The sequence below is a fragment of the Talpa europaea genome, assembly GCF_964194135.1.
Source record: "Talpa europaea genome assembly, chromosome: 2".
NCBI lineage: Eukaryota > Metazoa > Chordata > Mammalia > Eulipotyphla > Talpidae > Talpa > Talpa europaea.
Window position 1 is genome coordinate 61,028,014 of NC_140068.1, and position 26,568 is coordinate 61,054,581.

Genomic DNA, 26,568 nt, shown 5'->3' on the forward strand with positions numbered 1-26,568 from the left:
TTTAAAATAAATTAATAAAAGTAGTAAATATTTTACATATTATACAGCTTTGTACATAAAGAATCTTGGGGGAATAACATTAGTTTACAAATTGTATGTGAGTTAGAAGTATAGGATCACCCCCTTCAGGTGTATACTACCACACCACACCCACCACCAAAGGGCGCATAATCTTCCACCGTAGTCCATTGTGCTTCTTCCCCACCATAAAGAATTTTTAGACCAACATGCCTCATGTATAAAATGGTAGACCTGTTGATGAAAGATTATTTTGCATCCTAGCTCTGTTAGACATCTAAGAAGCAGAATTTTGAAACTCTGGGTGTAGAGTTTAGGATTCTTTCTTCGGACCTGATAGGTGAAAGAGGTGAACTGAAAAAGAGAGCCTTGAATTGGAAAGTGGTTATTAATGCTTAGGAAATTTTACAAAACACCCTGAAATCAGAACATTCAGCTTCCATTGACCATGATCTTGAACTCTCAATCACTATTTAGGCTTAGAACTATTTTATGGTCAGTGTAATTGGGAGCCCTTTTTCCAAAATCATAGTAATGCTTATAAAGATCAACAACTTTTTCATTAGAGTAGCTGTTTTATGGGGTGGAATTATTAGTTAACTTTTGCCTCTTTTTAAAACTGTTTTAAAATTTATTTAATCCACAATTAAATATTTAGAGTATGAATTTATACCCCTGCTCATCAGGGAGCATGATTCTATAATAAAATCATGACACTTAAATATATGGTTATTATTCCATCACAGACCCAAAATTGTGAGGTCATCACTAAGTTGAATATTTTTCTAGTTTTATAAGAAGAAGGAAAACTAAGCAAAAAATTTACTGTTACTTTTACAGGATCTGTTCTAATGTTAAAAGGTATGATTTAATAGTTTAGTTCAGTGGCCAGGAAAGGACCAGGACAAGGGTAGTTTGAAGGCTAGAAATATTCTGAAGTAACTGTAGTCCAGGATTGCTTGGCTTTCTTTCAGTGCTTAAGATTTAGATTAGACAATGTAGAAGCCATCCAGAATTGTAAGAGTGAAAAGACCGAAGGAACTGTGTCTTTATTAGGTTAAAGAGAAAGAATGTAGAACTGAATGTGTAAAAAAATAAAGCATGCCTAATAGCAAAATTAAGACTTGAAATGGTGATACATGTTAACCAGAAATTGAATGCTTTATAAAAGTAATCATCTTTTATTAGCACTTTATTTAAAAGTCTATTGAAATATCTAGATGATATCTAACACATCTTTCCTCATTTAGTAGTATTTTATAGTTTGCTACATTTACGTTTCAGATTTTAAAAATTCTGCTTCTATCACCATTTCTGTCCTTATTTTAAATTTTAATAAACATTTTGTAATACAATTATATGCCAGTATAACCAGAGCCATTTTGGAGCCATATTTTTAATAGATTAAATATGGAATAAAATATCTCCTTTCCTGAATTGCACAAAAGTAAAAATGAGGCTTATTAGGTATGTGTTATAATGAGAAGTTCAGATTATATACATTCATTCATGCTTCCATTTAGTGGACTATTTCATAGTGAGAGGTAATGGTTCATAATTAGAGTTAAAGAGAATTAAACATTTCCTTTGTATAGCAGCAATGTTTTCAGTGACCAAAGGATAATATTGAAAGAACACTTAAAGAAAATATAAATAAAATTAATTTTTCCCAAAAGTATACATTTCAATAGGCCAAAATTAAATTGAAAATATTTCTTGAATTTTTAAACCAATGTATTACTTATGAATATGTTAAATTTTTTTAAGTTTAGATCTTCTCTTTTTAATATACCTGGTGTTTATGTGCATGTATATAGTATATACCTGCATATGCTTATATTTAATGCAAATAACTAGATTTTTCATACCAGAATAAGCAAAGCTTTGAACATTTTGCAGATGAACTAATTTATAAATATTTACCCATATATTCTAATTTATGGTACATCTGTGAATATGCATGCAACCTTCAGTCTTGAGATGTGATGTAAACATTTAAAACCTGGACATGACTTTATTTTACAAAAGTAATGTGTAAGTTTATACATTAAGCTCATTATATTTGTGACCTTACATAGATACAAAAATATTTCAATAGGTTAAGGAAATGGAAGGAATTCTAAAGAGAAGATATCCCAATTCTTTACCTGCTTTAATACTGGCTGCATCAGCAGCTGGTGATACAGTGGACAGAAATACAGTAGAATTTATGGAAAAAAGGATTAAAAAGCTAGAAGCTGATCTGGAAGGCAAAGATGAAGAAGCAAAAAAAAGCCTTCGTACCATGGAACAACAGTTTCAGAAAATGAAAGTAAGTATCAGGTCGCCATGAGGCTCAGAATGGACTGGAGGCTGGGGACTTGAGATCTCATATAACGAATAGCTCTGAACATCTTTTCCCACAAAACCTTATCATGAGAATCAGTGGATGCAGAAGATCCATCCTATCTTTTTGTCCTCCTTCATTTAGCAAATTTTCTTTATTTCAAATGCAGAATAATGATAGAATTATCTGTACATTAATTGCCTCTCAATGTTAAGCCTAATAGAAATTAAGTCATGAAAAGGCAGTATAAAATATCTGACATGTATTCAATATAGAATTGTTTTTTAATGAGTTGAAAATATTTTCAATAAAATTTATCTAGAGAAAGGAGAGGAAATGAGACAGAAGAATGTTTTGACAGAGTAAGAGGCAGAGTAATGTCTGCTAGAAATGTCTTAATTTCTGAGTTTTTCGATCCTTCATCAAAAAAGAGGGATTCAGGAAATACAAGAAACAGCATGATCACGTATAAAACAAGACATGATATTTAATTTACTTTTAAAAATGTGTTGAGCGCATGGTCCCTGCAGTAATTCTTGCTGCTATCACAGATAGCTCATCCTGTGCAATTCTAATTACCTGTGAGACATAGACAATGTCATCCTATTTTACAATAAGGGAATTTATCTTCAAAAGTATATGTCATGCCCAAGGTTCTGCTATGAGTGACAGAACAAGGTCTCAAAGCTACTGCTTTTCTAAAAGGCAGAGCTCTTTGCCAAATATTTCTGTCCTGAGAGTAGCAGCAAACAGAATATTAGAGTTCAGAAACAGTAAAAGATTGAAAATCTGGATATAGACTGACCTGCTGTCAAAGGTCGTATCACAGAGGTTGGGTCTCCTTTACCCTTCTTCAAATCTCTCTACCTCCTACCAGGTTCACTTTCTTCTCTCAAGATCCTAAATTCCAAGGTGTACTCCTCTAATCACCCAGCTCACTTGCCCTCTGCTCTGGTTTACCCATCTTTTCACTCCTGTACTCAGCTCTGTGCTTGTGAAGGACATGGCTCCATTGTGAGGGCAGAGCTGCCATAGATGAGCAGACATCCAACCTCATGAATTCTCTGTGCTGCTTGGAAGCCCAAGGCTCAGTTCCTGCTGCCATCCCCCTAAGCAGGCAAACCTTCCATTAAGTTCATCTTGCCCCCACCCCACTTCCAGCAGAACCTGCCTGCTATATATTAACAGGCTGCACCATCACAGACAGCAGGCTTCAGGCCAACCTTCAGTTTAGGCCCCGTTTCACCATTAGTTTCATGATTTGTGTTACTTAACCTCCCAGCCTCAGTTACCTCAAATGTAAAAGAGATTTAGTGCCACTTTGCTCCTAAGTATCTTTTAATTCCTCTCTGTATCAGCATGTCACTCTACTACCATCATTAATAAAAATGGGTGATTACCTCAATAACCTCCTGACTGGTCTACACACACCCACCTCGCCCCATCCACTAACCAGCACAACACTAGAGTCAAAATTGTATTTTTACATCTCTGTCTTATCACACACACACCTTTGTTTTTACCCCCATACCCCATTTCATCTAACCTGTTAATACCGCCCTGTTTCTTCTTGCTGTGTTTCCTATGTCCACATAAAGTTGTGTTAGTATGCTTTGCTTTATTGTGCCCCACAGATAACTGCATTTTTTTTTTTACAAGATACAAATAAAAAGATGACCATTTGCTGACGGCTCACATGATGGTTAGCAATTTTTAGCAATAAAGTACTTTTAATTAAGGTTGTGTTTAAATATTGTGCCAGGCAACACAAATTCACGTGACTTGTTATTGAGACATTGGCATTTTTGTGGCATATTGTGAGCCTGCAATATCTCTGCAGCGTGCCTGCACTCCGTTGCCTCTGACCTGTATGCTCTGCTCCCCTCGTTCACAGTCTGTGAGTTCCTGCCCTTCAGCTCTCAACCCAAGCAGTTTCCCAGTGAAATCTTTCCTGGAATCCCTGGTAGACAGATTACCTCTGCGGACACCGCTAGCTCCATGCATCTCTCCTTCATAGCATCCACTACCTTTACAGCCATGTGTATTGATCATCCATGATTGCTCTCCCCTCTAGCTTCTGCTCTTCATGATGGCTGAGACTATTCTGGCTTTAATCACCATGGTATCCTCCTGGAAGAGGAATAGACCCTCAGAAGCATTAGTTAGTTATTTATACTAAAGCTTGAGTATATAAATTCCAAGCTTATTCCCTGTAAGATTTCTAAACTGATACTAGGTAGTCAAAAATGTGCTATTTCTCAAAGACTTCAGTACCCTTGTTGCTTTATTGCTTTACCTGTTTGTTCTTGCAGAGGTGTAGTTTGTCAGTTTGCATAGAGAAAGATCATATTAGGCTTGATTTTAAGGCTTACAATAATTACATGTATAATGTTTATAAGACAAGATTATGAAATTATATCACAAAAATTGAGACTGTATGTTATGCTTTTCAAAGATTAGAACTTCATGTATTTTCAACCATCTCAGGAAACGCAGAGTTGGAGGTTCAGAACATAGGATATGTTCCTGAATAAAGGAAGAGGGAGGACTTGGTAGAATGCATAGTTTCTGTAACTGATGAAATGTTTAAATAAGGGTCTTGGCATTATATGTGTTCTTTTCTTCAGATTCAATATGAACAGAGATTGGAGGAGCAGGAGCAGTTACTTGCCTGCAAATTGAAAGAAGCACCCCAGGACAACTCCAGGGTTAAAGCACTAGAGAAGGAAATCAGCGACATTAAGGAAGCCCATCAAATCACTGTAAGAAATCTTGAAGCTGAAATAGATGTTCTTAAACATCAGAATGCTGAACTAGAACTCAAGAAAAATGATAAAGATGATAAAGATTTCCAGTCTATAGAATTCCAGGTGGAACAGGCTCATACTAAAGCTAAACTGGTAAGGCTGAATGAAGAGCTGGCTGCAAAAGGGAGAGAAATACAAGATCTTTCGAAAACTGTGGAGAGACTTCAGAAGGAGAGAAGAATAATGTTATCTAATCAGAACCTCAAAGGTAAAGAGGAAATGACTGCAAAAAGGGTGAAGAAAGATGTTTTGCACACAGGTAAAAGAAATGCTAACTCCTTCCCTGGAACCTTGAATGGCAAGCTTTACCAACCACAAACTTTTACTGATTCCCGTATTTCAGAGGTTTTGCAGGAAAACTGCAGATTGAAAACTGAGCTAGAGACATTAGGTGTGGAGAGGAATGAGCTGAAGAAGAAATATGAAGCAGCAATGAACCAATTTGAAAATTCCATGAAAAGGTAAAATATTGGCTTGTAAATATCAGTTTGTAAAAAGATAAAAATCGAAAAATTATAAGGTATATTTCCCCTGTGTAGCTAGGTTAGCCCTGAACTGAATGCGTAACGGAAGTTTAAGAAATCCTGTTACATTGCTGAGCATAGCTCTCTGTCAGTGGGATCCTCTGCCTGCTGGAAGCCCAATATCTGAACCTCCACGTCAACTCGAACCATGTGTTTAGACCGACCCATCTTGTCTTTTTCCTGTATCTAAGTGGTGTTTAATATGTTCCTCACCCATTGAGCCTTTGTGAAAATGAGTGTCATCATTGATTGCCATAGGCAGATACTGTTTTGAGAACAGCTTCTATTAAAACTAGTTGAAAATTAAGAGGGGAAGGTCCCCTCTTCCAAGGTAATTTTTCACAGGTACCAGTTTTCCCTCAAGTAGCCTCTTGTTTTATTTCTACTTCAGTTCCTCTTAAATATGGCTGTTATGCCCACCACTTTTAAAACCGGTCTCTCAGTAAGGACCTTTCCCAATCTGGTAGAGTTTTCTCCATCCTTATTGTCCCTGAAAATGTCAGCGTTGCTCGCTTTCATGTAATAATTGCCTACTTTAACCTTAATGACGAGGCAACTCTAACTAAAAACTCCTTTTCTGTGCATCTTAACTGGTTCCTGTCTCCTTTTCATTCTCCCTCCTCAAAACTCTGACTTTCTCTCAAGGTTCAGTTTTTGCTTTCTATTTATTCTCTTTTCTTTTTCAGTTTTTGTGAACCATGACTCCTAAATTTACTTTTCAAGCTTATTCTCTTCCCTGAGCTCAGATGTTACACCTCTGACTCTTGGATTATTCCTCATGAATAAATAATGTATGCCAAATTTTGTCTCCATTTTATCTCCCCTTCCCAACTTCCTCATTCCAGTCTATATATTTTTTCAATTGCCAGGCCCAGCTTTATTTCCTTTATTCCTTGGGTTCAAAGTCTATGGGGTGCATCCATATAAACATTTGTTATTCTGATTTCTTCTTACTGTAGATGATTTCTCCACCCTGACTGACCTGATTTAGTTTCTGTCTCCTTCAGTCATCTTGCTTTTAAGACATTAATATTCTTTAAATAAGCCTATATCTCGTCACCCTGCCCTCTACCTACTTTCTGAAGTATCAAGTAAATTACCTACATCTCAAGTCCATCATCATTCTTATGTTACTCTATGGGCGTAATGTGCTGAATTTCTTCACTTTTACTCATTCATGTTTACTCATTCATGTTTCAAGTCCTCCTTGAAATATATTCTGGAGCTTCCCAGGAAATTTCCTGCTTCCACCTCCAACTCCTGTGCAACTTATTATACCAAGAAAGCACTAGTCACACATTGCCCTACCATAGCTCCTGAGAACTTACGTAAGATGCGGCTTCTTCTGCAACCCGGAGTAGGTGTAGAATGAGCATAGAAAGCCCCTAACAAATGCTAGGTGATTGATTGACCACCACATCTGGTTGAGTCATAAGGCATCTACGTTGTTACCTAATTGAAATCTTGTTCCTTTAGTCGTGAATGTGATTGTAGCAATGAAGCTACTTGGAAAGGACCACATTCTTTTCTGGAAGTAATTTAAAATTCAGATTTTTCCTAAAAGTTTTCCTATACATAATTTATAATTTTTTTGTATTATTAGTCTGTTTCTCAGACAACTCTAGGCCTGCAAAGTAAAGCACAATGTTTCCAAGCCCCAGACTTAGGTTTTTCTTTACATTAGTTCACTTATGTCATGAGTGCTTTAGATTTTTGTTTTTCCTTGGACCCTAATCACACCGTTTCCATGAAGAAATAAGGATACTGTATGAGTATTCTGCATTCAAATATTGAGTATTGGTCAGAATATTCAAATAAGCACCTAATAAATGTGTTTATAGTTTGGGATTTGCAATATTAATATGTCGACAGTGATTAAATTGTGTGATTAATATCAACAGGGTTTTCTGCTTTGAAATTCTGTCATTTTTTATTTTGAATAAGAGGAAATGTTTATCTCTAAGAAATGTATCAACTCTTCAGTCATAACTGCATTTATTAAGCCGCCTCTGAATATATATATTTTGTCAGACCGATAACTAGTCTGTCACATTGAATGGTGCATATTAATAAGATGCATATTATCCTGTGTCCTAAGAATTACCATAAAGAATATTTTATTTTCACAAGCTAGCCCTAAAGTCATATGATGGGCCAAAAACCTGTAACTATTGCCTAGAGACAAAGCATTAGAGATTTTAAAGGAAATAATTCCAATTATTTGAATAAATAAGAATCTGGACCAAAAAATCTGAGTTTAAGAGATTAAATACAGGCCCTTTGCTTTAAATCTAAACAGAACATAGAGGACCTTGGATTTCCTCAGAGTGGGAATACTGTGAAAGGCCCAGACTTTGAGATCCCACTCTGCTGGGCTTGAATCCCAGCTGTGCTGATCTTGGGATCCCCCCAAGTACCTCACTATTTCCAAAATTCAGGTTTGCTTTTATAAAATTTAGTCGATAATAGTGAGCTCTTGGAGTGGTTGAAAAAATTCAAGGCAAAAACACATAAAGCAGAAAACATTTGTGCCCCCTCACCCTTTGCTACTTTAATTCCCAGGCCTGTTACACTATTTTTGTGCTAACTCTGAGTTAGAGGTTGAAGAGCCACTTTTATTCGTGGGTTTTTTCTCATTTGCATTAAAAGGGTCAAGGAAGATACTGCAGCACACATCACATCTCTTAAAGCATCTCATCAGAGAGAAATAGAGCTACTCCTTTGCCAAAATGCAGTAGAAAATTCTTCTTCCAAAGTAGCAGAACTAAATCGTAAAATAGCATCTCAAGAGGTAAATGACTTCCTTTGCCTTCAATTTGATTTCTTTTGTGGAACTGTTAAAAGAATATTATTTAATTTGGAAATAACTTCATTTTTTGAGGTTGGTGATAGAAATGGGAAATTACTGTGGGCTTGATTTCTTTTATAGGAGAGGATGCCATTACCATATGTTTGTGCTATTTAAAATTAGTCTCTAGTGGTTTTGTAGGCTTGTCCCTACATTTTGCTAATGGATTGTCCCTTGAACAAGTGGAAAAGGATGGTTGGGGGATATAGCTAATGGGATTAAGATGTGAGTACTTGAATGTTGAAACATCTCCCTTCAGCTAAGCCCCAACTAATTATTTTTATTAGCCTAGTCATTCTTCCTGCCCTATTACCGTTCATTCCTTAAACAAATGACTCAGGGTTTATAGACAGCCAGGCACTGAGGATAAAATATACCTAACGCTAGCCATTAAGAAGCATACTTAGAGAATGATAGGGTGAGCAGATAGCTCATCTGAATTTCCTCAGATGAGTCTTCTTGGATAAATGTGTCTCTACCTAGAGTATCTGTGAATTAGATATCAGGCCCTCGTTCTATGGTATTTGACCTTGGTGAAAAGCATTAAAATAGAAATTTTCCTGCAACTTTCAAATGGTATACCCATGAAAAGCAAAAAAAAAAAAGAAAAAGAAAATACATGGCAAAATGTTAGCAGTTAAATCAAATTGAAGGGTCTGTGACTAGTTTTTGATACTCTTCACTTTTCTGTAGGTTTTAATTTTTAGAAACCAACTGAAAGAAAAACATCAAGGAATAATTATTCACTCCCACCATTATTTAGTAGCCTCTTAATTAAAAATAAAACCCTCAATTGGAAAAGTTTGAATATGGATTGGATTTTATACTAAATCACTCTAAACTTTCCTAGGTATAAAATGTGACTGGTCTTGTAAGAAAATGAAGTATATAAGGGGTATTTTAAGAATGAAGTGTAAGAATATTGTAATTTAATTTCAAATAGCTCAGAAACAAAGACCTCTGTTTTCATATTTTAATGAAAAATATTTAAAGTGCTTTTCAAAGTAACTATTCATACAACCTAGCAGATAACCTCTGACTTTTCCACCATAGGAACAGGGTGTCACTGGGCAGTGTCAGCATTATATCAAATGATGACACAGTAGGGACAGTCAGTCTAAGAGAGAGAAGAGTAATGTCATTATGCCATAAATACATAATTTTTTTTTAAAGACTATCAGAAGTTTGTTTTTTTTTTTTAAGATTTATTTATACAAGAACTCTGGGGTACAGTCAGAGGCATGGGAAGATGAGAGAATTCACCAGAGACAGGAGCAGAATAGGCAGACGGACCAAAGACACTGCAGAGGGGAGCAGCAGGCGAGATAGGAGAGGTCTGCCGCGACATGTGGGTTTCTCCCTGGCCGGCCAGGAATTGAACCTGCGCTGCAGAGTCTGTGGACAGCTTCACAGCGTGGCCCTCAACCTGCTGCGCCTACATAAATACTTATTTTCCCAGAGTTCTAAATGTCACATTGTAAATTTTGAATTAAATCAAAATCAGCATAGTTTGATTATTAAAAAAGGCGTTAGAAATAAGAGAGAGATTTTTCCTAAGTTTTTATAAATTTCAGTTTGTCTGAAAACATGAGACTGACATTTTCAGATACTTTTAGGCTCATGTTATCTTATTTAGTCAATAGCACTTTAATAAAATCTATCCTACTTAATTACAAAATATAAAGGTAATATTGGCCACTGTCTTCAAGATGCTTAGACTTTATAGTTTATAGTGCATTTTTTAGACCTTCAGAATAAAGAAGCCAACTAGTTACAGAAGTAATTAATTTGTAATATATGTGGTATTTTGTATTAAATGTTGAAACAAAATAGTGAACTTATTCAATGAGTTTTATTCAATGAGTTTATTAATTCAATGAACAATTTCTGTGGAAATTTGTGTTACAATTTGGTAATGTTAAAATATCAGGATCCTTTTTTTAGTACAAAAAAAGTCGTCTGTTGACTTTCTTGTATTTTTCAAATAATGTTCAAGGAAGAGCTTTTAATTTGGTAACTTTAAAACAATTTCCTAGGTCCTTCTAAAACATTTCCAAAAACAAGTTAATGAACTGAAGGATAAACAAGAGTCTCTTGCAGTTTCTCAAGTTCGAGAAGAAATCCTACAAAAAGAGGTAAATACTGGACTAAATATTGAGCTAGTTTGTTTTTCTTAGCTTTTTCAACCTTTTTCATATTTCTGTTTTTTTTTTTTTTTTTTTTTTTTTTTTTGCTTATATGTACTGGTTAACACAACCTATCACATGTCAGGAAAATATTGATATAAACTTGTTTGTAGAAAGTCTGCTTCCCAGATGAAGCTCATATAGTCACTATCTGTATTCTTGGAATTTTCTGAGTAGTAGGGAAATGGAGAGGGTTGTTAGGTCCTTCTCTTTGATTTTTTAGGAGGTAATATTGCATGGGTAAGGCCATTTCTGTATAAGTACCAAAACTTTGGTAGTAGGTAAAGCAACTATGGCAGTCTTGCTAGATTAACAGTAACAATATCATCCCAAGAAAATAGGTCTTGGAAAGTCACCATTTTTATTACTGTACCGTCCTTTGGACCCAAATGTGGAAAAAACAGGTAAACTGTGCATCCTGTTCTGGGAAGCATTTTTAATTCAGATTTATAAAATCACAGAAGCAAAACGTACAACTGATTGCATTATGAAAAGATTAATGTAAAAATGTAAACGACCAAACCAGGTCTTTTGCCCAGACAGCCCAATGCTGACCTATGAGAATGTCTGTGTGTGGAGTTTATTATAAGAGATGGCCACCAAGGGAGTCAGTTACCATTCAGGGTTAGCTCCCTGAATGGCGGGAGTGCTGTGATTATAGGAGGATGGAATGTGAGGGACGGGTTGAGCTTTGTATTGCCAAGTCTAAGGAGGTGCTGGGCAATCTAGTTCACATGAGTCAAGGTATTTGACTTTCCTAGCAGGTTTCCTTAGCAATCAGCAGATGTTTGTTTCTGGTGCCACTATCCACCTTAGAGGCACAGATAATTTTTACCAAGGATATAACACAATTCCAAATTTTGAGAAATGCCACTGGAGCACGTTAACAGTTAATCATAAGGAGAGAGCAGAGCATAAGGAGAATCACAAGGGGTGGGGTCTAGGGGAAAGGCAGGAAAAGAGTGCTTAAGGTTTAATTCCTGTTATTTCTAATTTTTAGTCTGAGGGGGGTTTTTTTGTGTGTGGTTTTTTGTTTTTTTTGTTTTGGTTTTTTTTTTTTTGCAAAATGGAGAGAATCTGACTACAGTTCAGCATTGTGCATTCCTTTAGGTGTTTGGGGATATACATAAACTGTTACATAAGCAATAAATTTACAGAACCTCACAAACCTAAAGTTAGTTTTTAGGAAAAGTCAGTGAAAGAAAGTATGTGTTCATGCTTGCAAGATACAGAGTAAAATCCATTTTATTCAAAGTTACAGCGTTCTGAGTTTATTTTGAAAATAGAAAAGCTGCAACACAATTTTTCACGTTTGTTGACTAGGAAACAAGTATTTTCTCTCTTCGTAAAGGTAATGACAATCTGCCTTTTGAAAATATTTTTTACTCCTAGTCTGTTAATACTAGTTTACATTGTTGCTGCCATTAGAGAAGGGTGGGAGACCCCCCTCAGACACCCCTGCTAGAATGCCCCCACCACCTACCGCTGCTCCCTCCCTGTGTTGTTCTCCTCCCTCCCTTTCTGGTCACCCCCATTCCAGAATCAGGTTTCAAATGTTAGTTTTCTGGTTTGATCTGACCCTTTTATTTTTCTGTTTTCCACTGATAAGTGCCACCATCCAGTATTTGTCTTTCTCCTTTTGGCTAATCCTGCTTCATGTTAGCCCTTCCAGCTCCACCCATGCCTTTTAGTACGGAGTTTATGAGAGCTGTTTAACAGGACTAATGTATTCCCACTAATGTTACCTGCCGAGGTCCTTCCCTGCTGGCCTGTGTGTTGTGAAAGACTCTCCCTTTCAGCCCCGTGAGAGCTCCAGGAATTGTTCAGGCTCTTTCCACCAATTTCAAAACTGCTTCCAGGCAACAAACTAAGCAATTACAGAATTCATTTTGTTTCTCTTCTAGCAGGAATCAGTCCTGCAAAAAAAGATTGCTGTTAGGCAGTGTTGAAACGATTGTTTTCATATATTGATTGGTTTTTCTGGTTGTTTAAGGAAGGCTGTGGGAGGCAAAGCCCTGCCTCTTTATGGCCACAAGTGAAAACACACTGCTTGGCTTATTTGAAAAAATTTTATATAGCCATAAGAAAACAGTAATGATTTCAAATGCTGCAGTACAAGTCACGCAAATACCTTGATGTCATTGGGAAGTGAACCATCTAGCACATCAGCCATAGGAATCTGAAAAGGCTATTCCCATATTCTGCATTTTGTTCCATGCTTCTGTTACCTGAAATGTTTTCAGGCCACAAGTCTTAAAAATCACATGTTCTATACAGTAAAATTTTCTTGAGCCTCCAGTTTTTCAACTCATGTTATATCAGATAAGTAATCCCCAAATCTTTGGCCTTTTTAAATACTCTAATGACAAAGTTATTATTTTATGTTTCAGCACTTATCACATTTCATTTTTAATCTTATTTTTCCATCCTGTTTGACTATCTTCTGTTCATTTATTTTCTTGTACCCTGAAAATGTAGAGAATAAACTTTAATCTTTATTCAGACTCCCTAGAGATAACTGAGAGGAATGACACTTTTTTTTTCTGTTCTGCAGTTAGTATTTGCCTTTGACTAGTCATAGATTCTTTCTCATCAAGAATTTTTTTGTTTTTAATCTGTATAGTACTCTAAGTGGTTTAGAAGCATTTAAGACTGATCTCTAACAATAAGCACAGGGACTATTATGGCCATTCATAAAAATGATCAAAATCGTGATGATTTATCTGAATTGTTCTACAGCTATGTTATTTTATGAATGAATAGTGGAATAATCATGGAATTTATGGTAAGATCTAGAGTTAAATTCTTGATTTGCCATTATCAGGATTTCTAGTAAGTTCCAGTAAACACCTGGAGTCATGCAGAGACCATAGGTCATACTTGTTCCTCTCGATACAGGTCAGGAAACAGCATGTTGGCTAGGCACCCTCAAGAATTTCCCTTAAATGCAAACAGGTCTCACTGCAATTCTAACAGCTGCACAGGTAAGGGGAGTAAGACATCTGGCAGCTGGAGGAACCACCCAGGCTCAGACACCCCATGCTCCATGAGAACCAGCGTCTCTTAGAATAACTCATGCACAGTGATTCCACAAGGAAATACCAATACAAGAGTCACTGTCCAAACCAGTAATGAAGCATTTCAGTTCCTACAAAGGCCTCCTAGCCTAGATGATTCCATCAGTCAGGGGCATTCTGACCACAGTCAGTGTACCTGATAGATGGCTGACTCCCCTCTCTAGTGAGATGGAAACAGGGCTAGAAGTTAACACAAGGTCATCTCTTACAAATGGAAGATGAATGGTATCTACTCTTCCCCTGGGGCCACTTGCTAGTATGTTTAAACATTTTTTTGCCTTGGGTTTCTTAACGGTAAGTTCTCCTTCTTAGCATTCTTCATTCAAAAGATATTTAATGTGCAGGTATCAATTACTAGTACAGGCTTTTGGGAAAGAGTAATAACTAAAACATCTGCAGGCCTTGCCCTGTTCTTGTGGAGCTTACATTTCATTTGAGGAGTCAAAATGTAAGGTTTGATGAATAAAATTAACTGAGACGGTGTCTGTAAAATGCTTAGCATAGCACCTACTCACCACTGGTCTGTTAAGACTCTGTTCAAACACAGCTTCTCAGGTTATGGCTGGGCTCCTTTGTAGCACACTGTTTGAATTCTCCTTCATTCAGCTGCTGCTTTCACTTGGCCAGAACTTCCTGACTTGTACAACAGGAATGGGGTACCTGTGGGTGTCACAAGATAATGATGACTGGAAATGTTGTTTAATGAGTAACTAAAAATCATAGAAGTTGAAGTGATATTTGACCAGTATGTATATGACTATGCTTCTCACTTTTTTTAATGTAAAGTGCTTTTTTTATATAACTTTTAGTACTCATTGTTTTGTCACATAAGATTTTCATGCTTAGACCTGTCGCACACACGGTCTCTCTGGCCTTTCTGCCCATGACCTTAAAGTCTGCACATTCCTTTGATCACTGGTGATATCAGGGTGTTCCACATTTAAAATGTTTAGATTTGCCTCCGATTTAATTTTCTTGTATTTTCACATTTTTAACTAATTTAGGAAGAGTATGATGGTTTTAGTATTGTTTACATATGAAAATTATGTTAATATTTTTCATTTGCCTTTTATTATCTTTGCTCTTAACAGTTAAAAAAATGGTATAAAGAAAATGCAATTAATTATTTACCAAGTCTAATCTAAAGGTACCTCAAAATCCCCTCCACTTCATAGTGCTTAAAAGTATTACTGTGTTTTCTGTGAGCCATTGTATGAAAATGGTTCTGTAATAGACTGTAAGCCTCTGTGCAGAGACATCGTCTTTCATTTCTGTATCCTCAAGAAACCTGTTGGGTTGTCATAAAAGTCATGACGTATTTTTTCTATGTTTTTCAAGCAAAAATATGTCATGACTTTTCCAACAACCCAATATGACAGCAGCCAGCACAGAGGAATCCTATACTTCATATCTCTATTTTATATACATTTGTTTGTGGAATGAATTACTCTAGCAGTGATAAAAGGCAAAAGAGAATTACAAACAGAATTATAGGGAGTTGACAAAAGAAGTGTTCATATTTATTGAACTCTTTCTATGTGGTGGGAGCTATATTGTGTTAGGTGCTTTAAATGTATTGTTCAAATCTAAATATAATGACCCTATTAATACCTGTAGCAAAGCCGAATGCAACAAAGAAATTGCCACCCTCATTTTGAGTGCCACTACCAGGTTGGCATTCTTGGGAGACAGAAAGTGGCCCAATCATCTGGAAACTTTTGGAATGTGAGGTCAGCTTTAAACTATGATGAGCCTTAACTTCCTAGATATAGGGAATGAAAACACTAAACTGGTGCTTTGTTGTTAAGATGCCACTTACCTAGAGAAATTTTATATAAGATGTGGTGAATATTCTTGCCTCTGAAGACTACCTGTTAAAAATGAAATATTTCGTTTGATCATAGTTCTTTACTTCATACCTCAATTTTAGATTACAAAACTCTTAGAAGAATTGAAAGAAGCCAAAGAAAACCATACACCAGAGATGAAACATTTCATGGGGTTAGAAAAGAAAATTAAACAGATGGAAATGAGACATGAGCAAAGAGAACAGGAACTTCAACAGGTAAAGTGGTAAATCATGCTTACATATTTAATTCTTCACTTTTAAGTACCCCTTACTTGCTGTAGCTTTGTCATCCCTAGCAAAACTTATTCCCATTGTATTTTGATTTCATTATAAATATATAGCTTTAAAGAGAAAAGACTTTAAACCTCAAATACCTGAAGATTGATTTACTTTATATCTGGAGAAACTGAGAAACTATATTGTGTTGTTAATTATTCATGGGTGCCTAAAAAGCTATATATTTTACCCTGGGAAAACGGTTTAGAGATCAAGGTTCCATATTCAGGTCTTCAATAAATTTTTACAAGAAGTAAATGTACACTAAAATGATCATTTAAATATTATATACCTAGCACCAATACTGAAATTACCATACTTATTTACAGAGAAATAAAAATGGCAGAAGGCTATGATGTATAGATACTTAACTTTGCTTGAACAGTCTGTTAGTCTGCTTGAATCTGCCACTGTAAAATATAGACTGTATGACGTAAAAGACAGAAATGTATTTTCTCACAGTTTTGGAGGTTAGAAGTCCAAGGTAAGGTTCCAGCTGATTCATCTTCTGGTAAGAACTATTTTCCCAGCTTATAGGTGGCCTTTTCTGTGTGTGTGCACTGTGGGGTGGGGGAAGAGGCGTTACAGAGGAGAGAGCTGCCTGGCCTGCCGTCTTTTCTTATGAGGACACCAATTTAGTCTCATCAGGATTCTATCCTTATGACCTCATTTAACCTTAATTAGTTCCTTAGTTCAAATGCACCACATTGCAGGTTAGATCATATAAATACACACAAACGTATGTTTACTTTCTTAAAAAACCAACAAACTTGTAACACTTTATGGCTGACCTGACTCCCATAGAGAAACTTGAGCTCTATTTAATCATATCAAGGTTCTAGCTCTTTATCCTTATAGGAACTAAGAAGTATGAAATGGAAGACAAAAATATTGATATAGTTGATTTCTCATTCTTAAACAATTTTTATCTGAACTTCTTTAAAAACATTATAAACCACAAAACCATCAGCCATAATCAACCAGCTGTAGCTCAGAACACTCCCATATAAATTACTTAATATGCCTGTTCTAGAAAATGGTTGTAAGTTGTTAGTAAATATGTTAAATATTTGCTTCTTTACCTGTTATAGGCACATGCTGTATTACAACCTTATGACAAATTATTTTGTTATGTATGTAATGTAACAGTTATATTGGTTGGGCCTCCCTGGTGGTGCAGCGGGTTGAGCACAGCGCTGTGAAGCTGTCTGCAGCCTCTGCAGCGCAGGCTCGATTCTTGGCCAGCCAGGGAGATTCCCACATGGTATGTCGCTCCCACTGCTCCCCTCAGCAGTACTTTTCGGTCTGTCTGCCTGTTCTGCTCCCCATTCTGTCTTTGGTGAATCCTCTCACCCTCCCGAGCCTCTGGCCTGAATCCCAGCTATTGTATAAATAAAAAGTAAATCTTTAAAAAAAATTACATTGGTTTATATTTATTTAAAAACCTTGATATATTATTTAAATACAGTTTATAAAATTTGCTTTATTTACTTAGAAAATATGTAGTAGGACATTTAGGACATCCTTGGTTTACAGAGAAAGTGATGGTTTCAGTTTCATACACAGCATGTGAAGTAATAGATTAGCATCAAGATGGCAACCTGGATTGTTCTACTTTCAGTCACTCTCACAGGAAGACCAGCTAGCAGTTATGCAACCACATATCGTATGAGGCGTTAATAGCTAAAATATCTAAGAAACAATTCAGTAGTAAAAATAATCCAATTAAAAAAAGGAAAGGGCCAAAGGTGAATTTTAAATGACTTATCAGCTATATGGAAAGGTGTTCAGCGTCACAAATAATAGGTAAATGCAAATCAAAGCCATAGTGAGATGCCACTTCTTACCTATTAGAATAACTGTCTTTACAGAGAAAAGAAATAAGTACTGGTGAGGGTTTAGAAGATTGTGCACTGTTTGGGGAATAGAAAACAGTATGGAATTTCCTTAAAGGATTAAAAACAACTACCAAATGATCCAGCAATTTCATTTCTGGGTATGTACCAGAAAACAATAATCACTATCCCAAAGGGATAACCTCACAACCATAAACATTACAATGCCCCAGACACAGAAACAATCTCAGTGTCCATCACTAGACACACAATGCTATAGTATTTAGCCATGAAATAAAAAGGTGATTTTGTTATTTGCACAATGTGGATATACCCTAAGGGCATTGTGCTAAGTGAAATTAGTCAGAAAGACAATTATTGTATAATCTTACTTGTATGTGTAATCTAAAAAACCCAACTCATAGAAACAGATCAGATTGTGCTAGAGGCACAGGTGGGTGTGGGGAAATTGGGTGAAAGTAATCAAAAGGCACAAAATTTCTAGTAGAAACTAATCAGTTCTAGTGAGGTGATGTAGAAAGTGTTAAGTTGGTTAACAATACTCTGTTGTATATTTGAAAGGTCTTCTAAAAGTAGACCTTAAACATTTTGAACACAAGGAAACAATTTTGAAACTATGAAGTGATGGATGCTAACATATTGGTGGTAATAATACCGAATATATACACACATCATGTTATATTGTATAGCTTAAATTTATACAATGTTTTTCTATCAATTGTATCTCAAAACTGGAAAATTTTTAAATACCAAATTTCATTGTGTAGTAGACATCCGAAATCTTCAAAGTATAGTATTTAAATATTAAAACTGAAAATTCACACAGCATTTTGGTTTCCCCTTAAGTATCTTCTTACGTATTTCTGGATTTTCTTAAATTATTAAGTTAATCTATAACTAAGCAGAATTATAAATAATCATGGAGGGGTTCAGCATGTTTAATACTTAGACATATCATTGGTTTTTTTGCCCTAGCTGGTGGGTTTTGTATATCTCACTTTCTGGGGTTTATAATGATTGTTATAAACTCATGATTCCTCATGAGATATATTAAAATTTTAATAACTGTCTTACAAGTTACTCAACAGGGGATTCTGGTTTCACAATTGGCTAAATTGACTCACATTTGCAAGGCAGTCTGTTGTGTTACTTACAAGCAGGAATTCTGAGGCCAGGCTGCCTAGGTGTGAATCCTGACTCCGTATGTTATGTGCAAACCTTGAGCAAATTATTTTTCATTTATCTGTGCCCCATTTCTTGATCTGATCAATGGGAATAAATATCTATCCCATATGTTGGTAGGATTAAATATGGTAAACATGTGTAAAGTCGTAGGCTTAAAACAGGCTGCCATTTGAGACATGCTGCATGTGGGCTTTATCATCATTTCTACTGCTATGTTTGCTTCACTGATGCTGTGTGTTGTGTATTAAAAACTGTCTTGACTGCATTTGAAGTGCCAAGATATTAGAAATTCATATTGCTTTTAAAAAGCACTGTTTAATTCACAACTTAAAAAAATAAAAGCCTGTAAAATTCCTAACTCCCTATCAGAATCAGAATGTGCTGTCCATCTACAACCCTGTGTATTGTCTCAGTTGAGCCCACGGGGTAAGACATGCACAGCTCTCTCTCCCTGACATGCAGCTCACTGGTTTACCGTAGGCTAACTGAGATTATTACATGTTCTTCACCCCCACTGTAAGCTATAACCATAATATGGAACTTTTCTTTTTTACAGATAATACAGCAGACCCACCAAGTTGTAGAAACTGAACAAAACAAAGAAATTGAAAAATGGAAAAGGCTCGCACAGTTGAAGAATCGTGAGCTGGATAAATTCCGCACAGAATTAGACTCAATATTAGATGTTCTCCGAGAGCTGCACCGGCAGGGGGTAGTTGTACCAGTTGCTCTTCCAGAAGAAGTGAATGCACCAGAGTATTACTAGAAACTCACATCAGATGACCTTGCAGAAAGGCCTGAAGATGGATGGTGGATAGCATTGTGCCACTTTTGAAAGGAAGCTTTTGAAAACAAGTGTTCAGTATGTTGCCAGAAAGCAAATAATACAAAAGCAACATTTCAAAATAAATTGCCCTTAAGCAATAAGAAATAAAAATCACTATGGTGTATTTTACTGAAAATCATTAACCACGCCATTTTAAATAATTTATGGATAAGTCCCTATGTCAGAACATTAATACCAATGAAGCTTATTGTGAAAGGTCTGACTTATACTGGATATGCAAAGAAACAAAATTGCTTGTACCATCATTATTGACCAAGTATGTGCTCTTAATTCTTAGTGCCAGAAAAACAGCACCTCTTTCCCACGGAAACAGGAGCGTGAGCACAGTAGCATGCACAGTCACAATGACAGTTACCCAGGCAGGAGCACTCATGATGATTTAGAGAATTGGAGCTTGTGTACAAGTAGACAGTGAACTCTCTTGCGTTCTCCCAGATGTCTAGTCCTACCTCTAGGCACCCCCTTTTTGCACCTGGCATAAGAGGCAAGATGTAGTTCACAATTAATGAGGAAATTTCATTTGTTCATTGTTTGCATCTTTAATGCCACATGTCTTAAATGCCAATCCTTTTTGTAAGTCTAAGATTATAAACGATAATAAATGTTCATTAGAAAAAACAAAGAATGCATAGAAGTAGCTGGATTGTTATTTTACAGTTCCCACTTGCAAAAGCAGTGGTGAGTATTTAAGACACTGGTAAATTAAAGCTATAGCCAACTTATTTTCAAATGCTTTAAACCAGCCTTGTCCAATAGAAATTTGATGCGAGCCAGGTGTCATTTTAAATTTTCTAGTAGCCACATTTACAATTCAAATTTGGGGAATTTATATATCTGAAACATCAATATAAAAATTTGAGTTTTATCTTTGGTCTTGGAGGCAGAAGCAAGATCACCAGGGGAGCGGCAGCCTTTGGAGAGCTTTGCAGTCAGGCGCGCACCATGGCCCTTTGGCTCCAAGGCCTTGCATCTCCAGAGACTGCCCTGTGGGATGTGGCTGCCCTGCTGCACAGAAGACAAAGCGTCAGAGGCCACAGCCACAAGAAAGACTGCCACCAGCACCAACAAATGAGGAGCCCAAAACTGAACACTATTGGCCAAGCACAGACTTTGCAGAGGGACAACACCTAACCCGAGAGGGCAGCCAGTGCCACAGCCAGTTCATCCTAAGGCTTCCAGCTACTAGCCGAGCAATAAAAATTTTTTTTCAATGTTTTTTTTACCATACTAAGTTTTCAAAATCTGGTATATTTTACATTTACAGCACATCTCAACTGGATTAGCCATATTTTCCAAGTCTCAACCTCAAAAAGTGAAGTTCTAGTACACAATTATGATGTGAAATACTTTATAGAAGGCAAATGAAACAGATCTTGGTGTAATTATGAGTAAGGACTGTGGAATGCGGAAATGTAAGGAATGGACTTGATTTTTTAATTTATAGTATTTTTAAATGTCCTTTTCCTAAGAAGATAGAAAAAGCATTAATTATACTTTGCTATTTTTTTATGTGAGAGTTTTTAAATTTAATATAAACTGTTTTATTTATTATTTGAATGTGCCTTTGTGTATTTTTTATCTGCAAGCCTGTTACTTTACAGGCTTTGTCCTTCCTTTCCCTTTGTCCTTTTAACTATCCATGGGATGTTCCTTCTAAACACAAATATGACAAACCCCCTTAAGCAAGTACCAACATCAAATAGATTATTTACAGCAAAAGGACATCCTATTTTGATGAGGATTCTTATTTTGGAATAAGTGATGCATATAGGAGTTTATTCAGTTCTTTTTTACAGATTAAACATTTATAAGTACTATCAGAATTAAGTTACAACTAAAAAACTCAGGAAACCCCATTTCTTAGACATTCTCCTAGGATCTAGAAGAACATATAAGTTAGACATAAACAGGCTTTCATCAATAGGAAGGCTTCTTAAAGATGTAAGTTCCAGAAATTCATCAATCTTCTACCAATTCCATCCCCCTCACACAGCCACTGCAGCCACAGGTCTTTCCTCAGCTACCTCACCAGGATATGTGACTTACTGCTGATGCCACTGCTTTTGTGCAGAGATTTCTTTTTTTACTGTATCTACTACCAGTAAGCCCATGGCTTTCTATAATTAGCAGCTACCCATCACCATTTAAGTAAGTTTTGCTATTGGGATCCCCGTCTATATTGCAAAAATCATTAGTTTGTTACTTAAAGTCAAGAAGGTGAAAACATGTTCCTTTTTCCTACCCATAACTACTAAGGGCTCTAAATAGGTAGGTCAGAGATCTGCAGGATGCTTGTAAGAGGCAATCCTACAAAGAATACAAGACATTCCATAGCTACATAGCTGTTAGTCCTGCTTTGAATGGTACCTTAGAGAGAAAAGGTGGGAATAGTGAAGTTTAAAAGTTTTCCAATTCTTTCAAGTTACTGGTAATTCTGTTTTAGTTCTTGAACCTATATTTAGCCTTTCCTTTAATTTCCATGGAAGAGTTTACAAGTATTCTCAGTCCTGCTGGGCGGTGGGGAATAAGGGTAGGGCACCATACCAAACATAGTAATCTGCACATCCACACCCAGCATAGGCTGCATGTACACACTGTGTGACCAATGATCTGTTTTCTTTAAGTCTTGCTTTGATCAGAGATTCCTGCCCTGATGATGCCCAAAGGAGTGCCAAACATTGACACCATCTGGTGTACCAGGGTCAAGATAACCGGGAGGCTGTTAAGTGCTGGGAGTTGAACATGACAAACACCAGAAACATCAACTGATGGGCCATTTGCTTATGGCTGTACCTAACTCTATAATAAGGCCAGCTTGAGATGAGATGGCAGGTCAGTCTCTTCCCCTTTCATAACATAATGGTCCTATGCCCTCCATTCTCTCCGGCCAGTGGCCAGTGATCTGAAAATAAAAGCACTTATATATGCAATTGCTGTCTATTCTGGCTGTAGATAGTGACGGGCAGCAGAATCCAGGCCTATTCCATACACAGTACCAGCCAACTTGGTGAGGGATTAGGTCCTGCTCCTAAATAATATTTTTCCTTCCCTCTAGTCTAAACCAGAGTAGGTCCATTTTTCTCTCTTCAGCTGAAAACTTCACTCACAACCACTCAGCAGCACAAATAGGAAGAAACATTCTTTTCTACATACATACTTTAGAAGATTGTGGTAAGTTTGCTGAGGGCTAGCCTTATCTGAGGGGGGATCTATAGGAAGAGAGGCATCGAGACTCATTAGAATAAAATGAGTTGTAATAAATTCAGGAACAAGACAAATAGAATAGACTGGAGAAGCAGACAAGAACAGAGGGTAACTGTACCGAGGATACATCCTTGAAGCACAAAAGTGAAGAGGCAGGAGCACAGCAGAGCCTAAGCTGGTGGGGCAGGTCTAACCTGCCCGCTATGTTCCCATCCTGATAGATCTGCCAAGGGATCCCACCTTAGGGTATTACACAGCGAGAATGCCCTGATGCCGACAACAGACAGAACTGTACAGAGCCCGCTCAACTCTTTGGAGAAAGTCTGCAAAGGATTTTTAGGAAAGTCTGTAGGCAAAAGTGAAGTCATCAGGGAAAAAAACAAAAGGGTTAAGTATAACCTGTTTATTGAGAAAATTGAAGTAAACCACTTCGTTTTTTCCCCCTCCCACAAGCTCTAGTAGTATTAGTGTAAATAATCACACATTTGCTTGCCCAAGCCTTCTTACCTGTTTTGCTCATTATCAAGGAGCCCAGATAAGGACAGGCTGGTGCTCACTCCCCTGGCATGGGTACGGTGCTTTCTAACAGCCATTCCAAACAGCCGTTCCATCACACAGTAGGGGCTTAGTAAATGAAGTATCATCTCTTGTCCCTTGCTGTCCTGCTATGCAACCTCTCCCCCTTCCACACCACAGAGTTCATGCATCTAGTTGCACTCAAGATGCAACTCCCACTACTAGCAGGACTTAAGATAATGTTGGATTAACATCTCTACCCTCTTTCCTCTCCTGAAAGCCAGGCCCTGTTCCCAATTTCTGCCACAATTATGCACTGTTCTTGCAAAATTCAAAGTTTCAAACTGAAAAGGAGCAGACCTGGGGACCCACGAATGACCCTGTTGGTGAGTTCTCCCCTTCACAATTCAAAATGCAGGACGCAAATCAAAAGCAGAAAGGAAAACTTACTTTACACAGGGAATGAGAAAAAGGGAGAATGGGGGGAGAGTAGAGGAAAAGAAAATGTATTGGCTGCCGCATAACCAGACGCTTTTTGTCCTACCTCAGACAGGTAGGACAGGTCCTCTCAGCAGAAGCTGGTGCAAGAAGTGGCCACAGCAGAGTGGGAGGCCGCAAAAAGAGCCCCGAGCTGCAGAGCAGGAGCTTGCTGAAAAAGTCCCAAATTCAGCTCACCTGTTCTCTTTATTTTTTCCCTCTGAAACCAGCTGCCCACCATTCTAGGATCAAACATTCTCTAGTCATTTCTAAACTTTGAGGCATTCTCCACTATCTGCTCCTGCTGACAGTCAATTAATTAACCTACCCCCTGAGCTATAACCACAGAGGCGGCTTAAATAAAAAACAACTATTTCTCACAGTCAGGAATGTCCAAGATCAAGGAGCCTGGGTGAGGGCTTGATTCCAGGCTGTCTTCTACACTCACATGAGGGAAAGCAGAGGGAAGCCAGGCCCATGGTTCTCTCAGAGAGGCCAACCCCATTTGGAGGCCTTGTTACCAAAGGCCCCATCCAGATGCCATGACAGAGGCATGGGGTTTCAACACAGGAATTTGGGGGGAACACATTCAGTCCATCACATCAACAAACTCCCCAACATGGAGCCATCAAATATGTAACCAAGTTCTTCAAAACAATGTCTCTACCTGCACCCACAGCAAACCAACACCAAGCCCTGTCGCCATTTTACATCTACTTTGTTGGCAGAGGCTTAATTGATTCCTCTGCCCCAATGCTCTCCTGATTCCAAAGAAGTCCGCACAACAGCACTACCTCGGTGGTTCTTCCTAGAATCTCCTGAGGCTACCACCTTCCCACTCCATCCCGTCGTTTTAGAAGATTTAAATATCAGACTCCTTACCACAGCGGCCAAGGCACTATTCAGTCTGACCCGTCTTCCTTTCCATACAATATTCCAGACCTCTACTCTCTTCACAAATCCTCCCCACATTAGTTTTCTATTGCTGCTATAACAAATCACCACAAACAACAGCTTTAAATGGCATAGATTCATCAACTCACGGTTCTGCAGGTCGGCGATCCAACACAGGTCTCAAGGGCTAAAGTCAAGGTTTCAGCAAACTTGTGTTCTTTCCAGAAACTCTAGGAGAACATGTGTCCTTGCTTCTCAGCATATAGAGGCCACCCACCTTCCTTGGTGCGGGCTCTGGCCCCAACTTCCCAGGAGGCAAACTTGCCTCTCTCTTAGCTTGCTTCTGTGCTCGCGTCTCTCTGTGCTATAAACAGCTGGGAAAGGCTTTACAAGATTAGATTGGGCCCACCTGGGCACCCAGCCTCCTCTTCCGGTCTGCAAATCTCAAAGCCCTTTTTGCCGCGTACAGGTAGCTACTTTTACAGGTGGCTACTTTGGTGAAGAGGGAGAGAATATTCTGCCTCCCTCCCCTCATTTAATTCAGTCTACTACCTTCTGACCACATCATCTTTGCTACCACCTTCACTTATGTCCTCTCCTCTTCCCATCTGTCCTCTCATGACCACCACTTATTCTGTTTACTAATCATGTTTTCATGATCACCTTCTCTGAATGGTAGATGTAGACATCTAATCTCTAGCTGTTGTTCTTATTACACAAAGCACACACTCACATATAATACACATTCACAGTACTCCTGTCCATTTACTTTCCTTCAATTTTCTAGAGGAAATGGATGATGATGATGATGATGATGATAGGGCATAGGTGTCTCAGGGGCTCTTAATTCCCGTAATGATTGCAAAGCTAAAGGGTGAATAACTATGTAGTGGTTAAAAGACTCTACTAACACTTCGTCATTTTTAAATTTTTTATCACTATATTTAAGACCCTGCTTTAGGACAAAGATTTGGGGATTTTCCTTTCTTAAAATTCCTTTCTTTTAAACATGTGAAGCTTTAATAAAGATTAGCATTGTGCTGCAAATAAACAAGATTTATATAATCTCACAAGATGTAATGAATGGGAAAGATTAAGGAAGAAAAAACAAAAAAAAAAATCAAAAATGTCTTAAACCTCAGCTTGCTCACAGAGGAAGCCATTCCCTGAGGTGAGCATCACATAAACATGATGTCTCAGTGCAGTGAGAAGCTGATTTCCCTAGTCATATTGTTAGGCTGCTAATTTTTTTCAATGCTGGAACAAGTTCCTCATTGTATTTGTTCCTACTAACTATGGAACAGTTTAGCCTCTACCAAAAATATCCCCATGCTGCCAGCTTACTTATCTCCTATAAGAAAGATATAATTATACTTCACACTAAAACTCTTCCAGAGAATAAGTCACTTTTAGAATACAGGGCATAAGTGCAGCTCCCCCAGTGGCGAGCCAGAGTGAGTGGGGGCAGGCAGGGGAAATACAGGTGGTCTGAGTTGAGATCCGCAGATACCCTGGCAGGCAAAGATATCGTTGATATAATTAAGGAAATGATGTTCTCCCAAGAGTTCAGTGATGAGGGCTTAGGTGAAGAGGGGCTTTTTAAGAAACAGCTGTGTATAATTATCATCAGAAGTCAATTGTAGTGTGTTCTGATATTTGGAAAATAATTATCCATTAT

At 37.4% G+C, this 26,568-nt stretch overlaps 1 protein-coding gene across 2 annotated transcripts in view; it reads left to right on the forward strand.

Annotated features, from left to right (window-relative positions):
- Positions 1 to 19,721, forward strand: part of CEP162 (centrosomal protein 162) — a gene marked incomplete at its 5' end in the record, with an annotated part of 72,786 nt that extends 53,065 nt beyond the window's left edge. For both annotated transcript variants that reach the window (XM_084228413.1, XM_084228414.1), the window contains 6 exons: positions 2,117 to 2,329; positions 4,972 to 5,612; positions 8,325 to 8,466; positions 10,560 to 10,658; positions 15,717 to 15,851; positions 19,509 to 19,721. In XM_084228413.1, the coding sequence (XP_084084539.1) occupies positions 2,117 to 2,329; positions 4,972 to 5,612; positions 8,325 to 8,466; positions 10,560 to 10,658; positions 15,717 to 15,851; positions 19,509 to 19,718 (1,440 nt within the window). In that variant the 3' untranslated portion in view covers positions 19,719 to 19,721. The remainder of the gene's footprint in view (positions 1 to 2,116; positions 2,330 to 4,971; positions 5,613 to 8,324; positions 8,467 to 10,559; positions 10,659 to 15,716; positions 15,852 to 19,508) is intronic.
- Positions 19,722 to 26,568: the final 6,847 nt, after the last annotated feature.